We start from the raw sequence: 8695 nt of genomic DNA, 5'->3' as shown, positions 1-8695 counted from the left end.
CATCTTTCCCTTTCCATAGGTGGAGATTCACTCCAAAACTATTACCAGCTTCTGTGAACACCCTTCTGTAATTCAACCAGCCCCAGGACAAAGAGATCAAAGAGTGGCTGAATTAAAAGCAAGACAATATTCATTCAAATCCAAGGTTACTTACAGCACCCAGCATCTGTGGCTTGGTTAGTCATGGACAAGGGACTTGAATTACTTATAGACAGAGAGCTATTGCTAGCGTTAATGAGATCCAATGCCGAATTTGGAGTAGATGCTGTCATGCCTAGGGGAAAAATAGTATTATCAAGGAGTTAAAGTGTTCCTAACAATGTAAATCCAAAATAATACCGTTCATGTTTTCCGCAGCTGAAAAGCAGCAATAGAAGTAATATAAATAGAAATGAAAATAAATGTATTATCATATCACAAAAGCATAAAGTAATACATTATCTTAATTTTTGAGATTAAAGGATTGTAAAATTGTTTTCTAACTAAAGCATTGAATCTGGAAGCACTCATTTATCTCATTATCTTTAAGCCTATTAGCAGGCCCATTGATGTCTGTGGACTGTAAGTACATGCCTCTATGTTTTGCTGAACTGGTACCGCAAAGTATTCTTTCACCCATTGCCAAACTCCGTCTGCCTCCAGCAGAGGACCCTGTGTAATCCAGGGTGGGACTATACAACCACTGAGCCCCAACTGCAGCCACGCAGTCAAAATGGGAAGGAGAGTTCATGTACAAATAGCGTCACTAATCGTATTTCCCAGGAGGCTGGGGAGGTGTACTGACACTGAGCAACTTGCTCTGAGAGGCAGCCAGGGTCTGAAGCCAGAGGGTTTGGCAGGTGAGTACAGACAGCTGAGGGTGAGATAGGAGAAACCGCCAGATACCATGAAATATATACGCTGCAGTTCAATCAGAAATAGCTAACAGCTGGCTTATGTGGCATCTGCTCCCAACAGGAGGAGAAGAGGCACTGTGTGCTCCAGAAATCTTTGCCTTGCAGGTGGCTCCTGCGATAGACCACAAAGTCCTGCAGAAGTGTTCTCAGTATTTCCTGTAGGTGAGACCTACGTTTCTTACCTTCCTTTCCTGGGATCAGCTGGTGAGGGTTGACATCTGCATGTTCGTGCTGAGGGTTGCAGCTGTAATAACCCTCCAGATTTACACAGGTGTTTTTCTCGGGACAAGCATTGAATCCAACATAGGAGCATTCATTGACATCTAAGAAGAAGAACACACCTTGCATAGATATTGATAGCAGCGTCAAGATTGACCTGCAATGTGTGTAGATGAGGCTCTGGATATGATAAATTCAGTGTAAACCTGCAGTAACTCTGCTGAAGCAATTCTGGGTGTATATGAGTGCAATGAAATCAGAATGCTGCCCTTCCCCGAAACTAGCCCCCATTCAGTTACAACCCTCTCATTTTTTACTCCAGTTCATTGGAATAAGAGGACAGTTTGTGGCAGCTCTTGCTTACAGTTGCAGGGTGTCATCCAAACCTAAGAGATGTCAGCAGCAGGGAGAAGGAGATCTACCCAGTGATTTCACTGGAAGTTGGACTGAGTTTTCAAAAGTAAACACAGAATAAGAAGTGATGACAACAGTGCTTAAGGATGCATTTCAGGAGTGAAAATGTTCAGATAACTACACAGAATAAGTAGATTAAAATAATTTAAACCAAATATATTTAAGTATTTACCTAACATTTTAAAAGTAGGTAGTAGTAATTAACAGACTATAAATACTCCTTGTTTCATGCAAGCTACTGGAAGTAATACATGTCTATAAAACCAGACTGCATCTGCTTCCCAAGAATACTTTAAACACTTTTTTTAAGAGCCTGACTAATATAACTAATGATTGTGCTACAAATTTTGAACACCTTTGCTTTTTCATATGAAGATGGTCTATGCTATGCTATTAGGAGAAAATAAAGTTAATTGAAGAAGCAGGAGTATTCCCCTCCAAACTATTCACTCCGAAATAATTATTAACTAACTACAACCCTCTCCATCCTATAATGGATAGGTTAGGGCCATATTTGCAAAGTTTACAAGATTCACTACGCTATTTTTGAAAGCAAATTGATAGTCATACAGATGAAATCCCAAGTGAAGATGGATGAAGTCCCCTGAAAAAGCTTCCCCCCGTGACAGGATTATAATAATTAACCTTGCACTTCTGTGTCAATCACTTCATACACACGCTTCACAATGTCCTTCAAGGAAGAAGAAACCTCCGCTAGCGGAGCTGGCTGATGCAGTCCAATGAGAACCTGGGAGGCCACTGTCCCAGCGTATACATCTGCACGGTTACTCTGGATATGGTGCACAGAGGCATTCAAGGGCTGTAACGCACCAGTAATCTGGAAAACAGGGGAACAAACACTTTGGTATCTCATTTCTCTATCAGCACAACTGCATGCCAGTGAGGCATAACCTATGCAATGATTAGCATCATAATCTGAGTGTAGAAAGCACCAATTCAGAAACCACCGTAGCAAAGTGGCAACATTCAGGTCTGTATTTATGCAAGGTGAGCTCTTCTTATTACCACATTTCACAACAGAGTTACAGGACAGAAATGCCAAGCTAAGGGACGTGTGGAGCTTCATGTCGGATCTCAGATGCTTAGGCAGGAGGATGCAACCCAGGAAGATAAGGAAAAATCTCTTTGGCTTGTAATGCTTAAGCATCAAAATCTCAATAGACAGAATATACTTTAGACATGCTATTACAATTCATCTGTAATAAAGCTGTCCAATACTTGTTACTTTAAGCAACTAAGAAGACTGCTGAGAAAAGGAATAGAAAGAAAAAGAAGAAAAGCAATAGACTGAGCAAGAAGGCTGGGACTAAGAGCCATAGAGAGACCCCAGGACTGACCAAGTCATCACAACTGCGGGTCAGGGATCAGAGAAGGGACATGGTGGTGGGCTGAGCATTAGGAGTCAGTGGAGCAGACAGGGCCCAGAAGACATTCCTCCGAGTAGTAGCTCATTGCAAACCTTCAGTTTATATTTCCTTTTTTTTGAGTGTTTGACTTTGCCATAGCTTGCTTTAGACCAAGATATGAAAGTCTTGGTAGATCATTGCCCTCTACTCCTTACTATACTGCAGGCGACAGGGCCAGGGTTTCTCACTTTTTTAGGATATGAGAAGGGTGAATTCAGGTAGGAGGAAGAAGTAAATTCATGCAACATCCCCATGCTACTGCTACCTTCTATTCTTCTGCCTGTCAGTGCTAGTTGATGATGGATGAAGGGTTTCCTTTGTTACTAGCCCACTCCCAGCTGGAAACTGGGGAGGAGCAGAAATAAAAATGGAGGGAAATAGGGAACTGCCCTCTTGGCTACCTTTCAAAGGCCACATCCAAGCCTGGTTTTCTCCATGGCATGGTGATATGTACTAGGGAAATGCTTCGGGTTTATGGTCTGGAGGGTCTTTGTCCTAGTTCCTCAATCTGTTTCCTAAATATCACTTAAAGGACAGAGCGAGCCCCCCTGTCTGAGCGTGGCTTTAGTTTGCAGCCTGGTTCTTCCTGCAGACCCTCCTTTCGGGAAGCGTGCCTCACGCCTCTGCTAGGGCTGTATTTTTCTTGCTTGCCTCGGACTCCTCCCATCTGCCGTGTCGGGGATAGGGAGGGGCACGCCGTGCTGCTGTCGCGTGGCCATGCATGCGTGATTGCCAATGCCGCTGCTAATCCATGCACGAGGCAGAGCCTCGGTCCTACAGCAAAAGCAACGCCCTGCTGTCTCCCCCAGCGCTGCTTCTGTGGCAAGAATGACAACGAAACGCCCTTGACCCAGACACAGTCCCCTGCGTCTGGGGGTTCTCAGAGAAGCTTCTGGCGCTGCTGAGTCCACCTGCCATGTAGTTCCCAGCGCCATAGATCAGGTTTGTCTCTTGAAAGGTTTAACTCAAAACTTATCAGAAAAACATCGCGCTTTGCAGGTCTTGAAATCTGGACCCTGTTGGTCATAGACCCAAAATTGAACTGCACCGGAGCTGGAGCAAGCAATTCTTAAGCAGGAAAAAACCCTGTATTTCAGAATGTCTTTAAACTGCCCTCGGAAGAGACCTGGAAAATTTACCAAAGAAGCTGATAAATCAATATTATTTGAGCTCCTTGAGGATGAGGCTGACATTCACCAATTAGGGATAAATTAGGGCCCAAAAAAATTATCATCTGGTGGAGCAAAGGGGGAGCGACTGGCTGGCAGGGTTATGCCCAGCACAGAGGACTACGAGATCCCTCCCAGGCTGGAGCAAGTGGTGGTTACTGAGTAACAGAAACGTGGACACAACGAGCAGCACACAGGAGCGTTCGTGTCTGTACGTACCATGGAGTGCAAAAGGCGTGAATGATTCAGAAGGTGGGAATCCACTCTGATTAATTCATTAAAATCCATTTTCACAAGCACTGTCACGTTGTACCAGAACATTCTTCCTGAAGCATACAAAACAAAAGAGCCAAGTCATCCCAGGTCTGATGCTACAGAAAGCGACAGAGCTACAGGAAGGCTCTGAGAAACTGAAGCAAGCTTTGGCAAATATGAAGGGCCCATGTACAGCCATCAGCTATGGCCTTGTTCACCATAGGCTGCAGGCAGCGGCGCCAGCGAAGGCAGAAAGCCTGAGCAAGGTCCACTGGACCCGCAGCACCCAGGGTTCAGCACTCACGGGTGCAAGTACTGAAAATGAATATCCTGGAATTGATCCAAGGCAGATTCCTGTATTTGTTTTATGAAGAGCTATGGTAACAGCTTTCCTGCCCACTCCCACCCTTAGAAGGAAAAATTAAGCGTATTTCTATTAGAAGCAGTCCTGAGTTTATCAGTAACATACCCTCTGGCATTGGATCCACACAGCCTGTTCCTTTGGATGAGTTGCAGCATTTTTTAAGCCCTGGACATTCAGTATCGAACATGCAAGGATAATCAGATGTTTCCATATTCTCCATTGGACAAATACCAGGTCTTGAGGCAAATACACTGGATCTATTGAGTGCTAAGTAACAAAAACATTTCTGAGAACAAAAATACAGAAAATTGTTTCCATAAAATTGTGCTATTCAATTTACAGCAAACACCTCCTCCTCATTTCAGAAGTGCGTCTGTTCTGAGGTTTTCATGGGGAGAAAATAGCAGCCTAAAATACCATTATTTCATTTCAAGAGTGTAAATGTTCTCAGATTTTTCTCTCGTTCATGACATTTCTGTTACAGAAATTTTGAATTTATAATTTTCCATTAATAATTATGGATGAATGGATGGATGGATAGATAGATAGATAGATAGATAGATAGATAGATAGATAGTTTCTGAATGTGGAGAGACTGAAGCACTGCAAAATAGAAAATGTGCCTGATGTCAGCTATGACTAATCCAAATAATATATAATGATCAAAGGAAACAGGTAATGTCTAAGCTATTAATCGTGAGTTTTCATTTAACTTTTTGTTGCGACAAAGTTAACCTTTAGTTATAGTAGTTGAAGAAGTTACGTGAGAACAGAGACAAAATGCTGTTCTCGGGTATGATTCAGTGGGTTACAGAGAGGGGCAGGAGATCAGAACGGAGCCCGTGGTCTGCAGCCTGGCCCGCTCCGTATCAGCCATCCATCCATCCATCCATCCCAGGAGGTCAGTAGCCAATGCCCTGCAGAGAGGGCAGCTAAGGCAGAATGTTACTGCATCCCAAGGCAAGGGCAGACCGTGGTCCTGGCTCAGTGCCAGCACATACTCTTCTCTGGAGGAAAAGAGAAAATATTTCTAAGCTCTGCGAACATTGCTTTCACCCACACTCTCAAACATAGCTCCAAGTAATGCTCAGCTCTAGTCTTTCCAATTGACCTGAAAGATTTCTCTTTTTTATTCACTTCATGCCTACAGGTTTTTGGTCCTACAAACTCTTGATCCTTTACTGGGCAATTAAAGTCATCCACTGGACATGCAGTCATATTTGCATAAAGAAATAGCCTATTAAGACCAGTGCTTTTACGACTATGGTCTGTGTCTTTTGGGGGGCCCAAAATATGCTTGTCAAGGGTCTCTGAAAGGTAATGAAGAAAAGGAAGCATAGCTTAATGATGGGGGTCCACACCTCCGCTGAAAAACCTGCCAAAACCCACAAGCTGGAGAACAGTGCACTGAGTTGAGACCTCTCGGCAGCATGCAGGTTACCTGCAGGTGTAATTTCAAACATTTGCATGCAGAATACATGGGACAGCACTTTCCCACACTCTTTTATACTGTATTTGACACACTGTGTGTGTACTTTGTGTGCACACAGTCAATGAGCACAAGCTTTAACAGGGCTGTGAGCATCTTTCAAGTAGAGTTGGTGTTAGACCCTCAAGAGCTCTGGGCAGCAAATTAGGAAACTCTACCCCAACGCCCAACCCCAATGAACGGCTGACTGCCCTACAGGGAGCAGGATTTGCCCTGCTACCCAATGCAGCCTAGTGTGGGCCCCTTCATGCCTGCAAACCAAGGGTGTTTGCCCTCCTTAGTCTTTCCCAGGACCAACTCTGCCTCCAAAGTTCATTTTGAGTCATAGGCCTAGGTTTGCAGTGGGAGGACAAGGGAAAAAAAATCAACCCTGTGCCATCTTACTCAAGTTACTTCTGGGTCCAGCAAGCCCCAGTAGTATTACTCTGCTTCCCAGCATGGATCAGCAACCTCTGCTTCTGGCTCTGGGGCTGGCGCTATGGGCCATTCCCTGAAACAGGTCCTACTGCTAGAAAGCCTCTTCCCGATTTCTAGTCTAAAGCCACAATAATGTGTGATACAACCTCAGTTGCCCTTAGATGAGTCCCCCACACATTCCCAGTCTCACGCGATTGCTCCGTCCCAGCCTCCCATGCAGAGAGGCTAAGCAGCCTCTCGCACTGGGAGCTTGCACAGACATGAGCACGAAGGGATTTCCCTGTGTTAGCACATCACCAGTGCTCCTTACTATTCAAACCAGGTGGATCTTGGTAAGCTTGACACAAGCATCTAAGTCCCTCCAGCTCTGAGATTCACGTGCAGTTCAAGCAGGTTTGAGGTTCAAAGCAGCTTTTTTCACTTGGGTCTTTTTTTGGCATGTTTAACTGCGGTGTAAAAGATTTAATGAGTCACATGCAATCTCAGAAAACACTCTTGAATCCTGGCCGAGTGCCACACTAGCCATTTATCTAAAATCAAAAGGTCATCATTCTCACATCAGTGGAAACAGATGGATTCACATCACATTTCTGCCTAGTTGTACAGATGCACTTTGAAAACTCGATTTACGCCCTCCACTTCAATCATCTTCGGGACAGTCACCTACCAAGCAACACTGCCAGCACTGGGGAGCAAGCCAGCCAACTCCTCTGTCAGTCAGACAAAGTATAGGCTTTTCTCCTCCATTATTTGCATAAACGTACAGAAGCAGAAGTGCAGCACCCAGTGCTTAGCAACGAAAGCTCAGTTACCAGCCTGTCCGCATGAGAGCTGACGGGTCTGCTGCAACCACAGGATGGGGGGATCTCCAAGAAGACAGATGCTGAGGGACACCATTAGCTCAGCCGTAACCCCCTCCCTCTCTCTCCATCCACCTGGAGGGGCCAGGTTTCACCCAGAGGGTGCAGCAGAACCAGGGACTGAAACCCTACATTTGTCTCGGGCATCAGAAGGTTGAGACAAATCTATGATATTATAGAAAGAGCTCCTGGCAAAGCCTGTTACAAAGGCAGACTGACATTTTTCATCACATGACTCTGTTTTAGGGGTTCTTTGAGCATTGCTAGACCATCTGCTCAGATGGATGCTTTCCATCCCAATTGCCTGTCCAGAGGTTAATCGGGATGGAGGGCATGTGCTGGTTCAGCATCTGACAAATATTTAATACCTTTCCCTGAAAAGACATATCATTCACTAGAACATATTCAGGAGCCATGGGCTGAAATTTGGCAAGGATGCAGCTGTTGGAAAATGGAGGAACGTGGACTTCGAAGCACAAAATCAGTCTGCATGCTCAGAATAAACTTAATGAAATTTAACCACTGCCACCTCCAACGGGTTCATCCCACCGGCAGCACCGCAACATGGCCATCCTCTGCCCCATTGGCACTCGCACTGGCAGTGGGTGGAGAGCTGGCAGGGGCCCCTGGTGAGCCCACAGCTCACATGAGACTCTGGGTACCCCTCCTTCCCCCAGGGCCTCCTGGCAACAGATGGGGTACACCTGTCTCAAAGGGGGAAAAGGATCTTTGCACAGGACTTAGCAGGGCTCATTGAAAGAGCTTTAAACTGGATTTGAAGGGGGAAGGGGATAAAACCAGGCTCACTAGAGATAAGCCTGGGGACAGCACGCCAACGTTTGAGGGATGGTGTGCTAGCGAGGTCCTTCGGTCTGCTGTCTCAGTGAAGGTACAGGATGGAAATCCACGTGGCAGCAAAGGCACAAGGGTTATTGATGTGTTAGAAACCATGGAAGTGCCTGAGAATGGTCACACAGGAATTAGGGCTCCTCCCCCAAAAAAGGTGGTGGGATCAATAGCCCAACTGATGTGCATCTACACCAATGCACGCAGCGTGGGCAACAAACAGGAGGAGCTGGAAGCCATTGTGCAGCAGGAAAACTACAATATAGTTGCCATCACAGACACATGGTGGGATGACTCACACAACTGGAGTGCTGCAATGGATGGCTATAAACTCTTCAG

General features: G+C 45.3%; 1 protein-coding gene across 1 annotated transcript in view; it reads right to left on the bottom strand.

Moving 5' to 3' along the window:
- UMODL1 (uromodulin-like 1) overlaps positions 1-8695 on the bottom strand; it is a 57202-nt gene that overhangs the window by 35668 nt on the left and 12839 nt on the right. The window contains exons 3-7 of the mRNA XM_009327987.1: positions 4850-5011; positions 4345-4451; positions 2175-2367; positions 1079-1219; positions 155-274 (exon numbers count right to left, since the gene is read on the bottom strand). Coding sequence (XP_009326262.1) covers positions 155-274; positions 1079-1219; positions 2175-2367; positions 4345-4451; positions 4850-5011 — 723 coding nt within the window. The remainder of the gene's footprint in view (positions 1-154; positions 275-1078; positions 1220-2174; positions 2368-4344; positions 4452-4849; positions 5012-8695) is intronic.

Source organism: Pygoscelis adeliae, unplaced genomic scaffold (assembly GCF_000699105.1).
Source record: "Pygoscelis adeliae isolate BGI_AS28 unplaced genomic scaffold, ASM69910v1 Scaffold154, whole genome shotgun sequence".
In the NCBI taxonomy this organism is placed as follows: domain Eukaryota; kingdom Metazoa; phylum Chordata; class Aves; order Sphenisciformes; family Spheniscidae; genus Pygoscelis; species Pygoscelis adeliae.
Note: the sequence above shows the minus strand (reverse complement) of the source record. Positions and strands in the feature narration are given on the sequence as shown.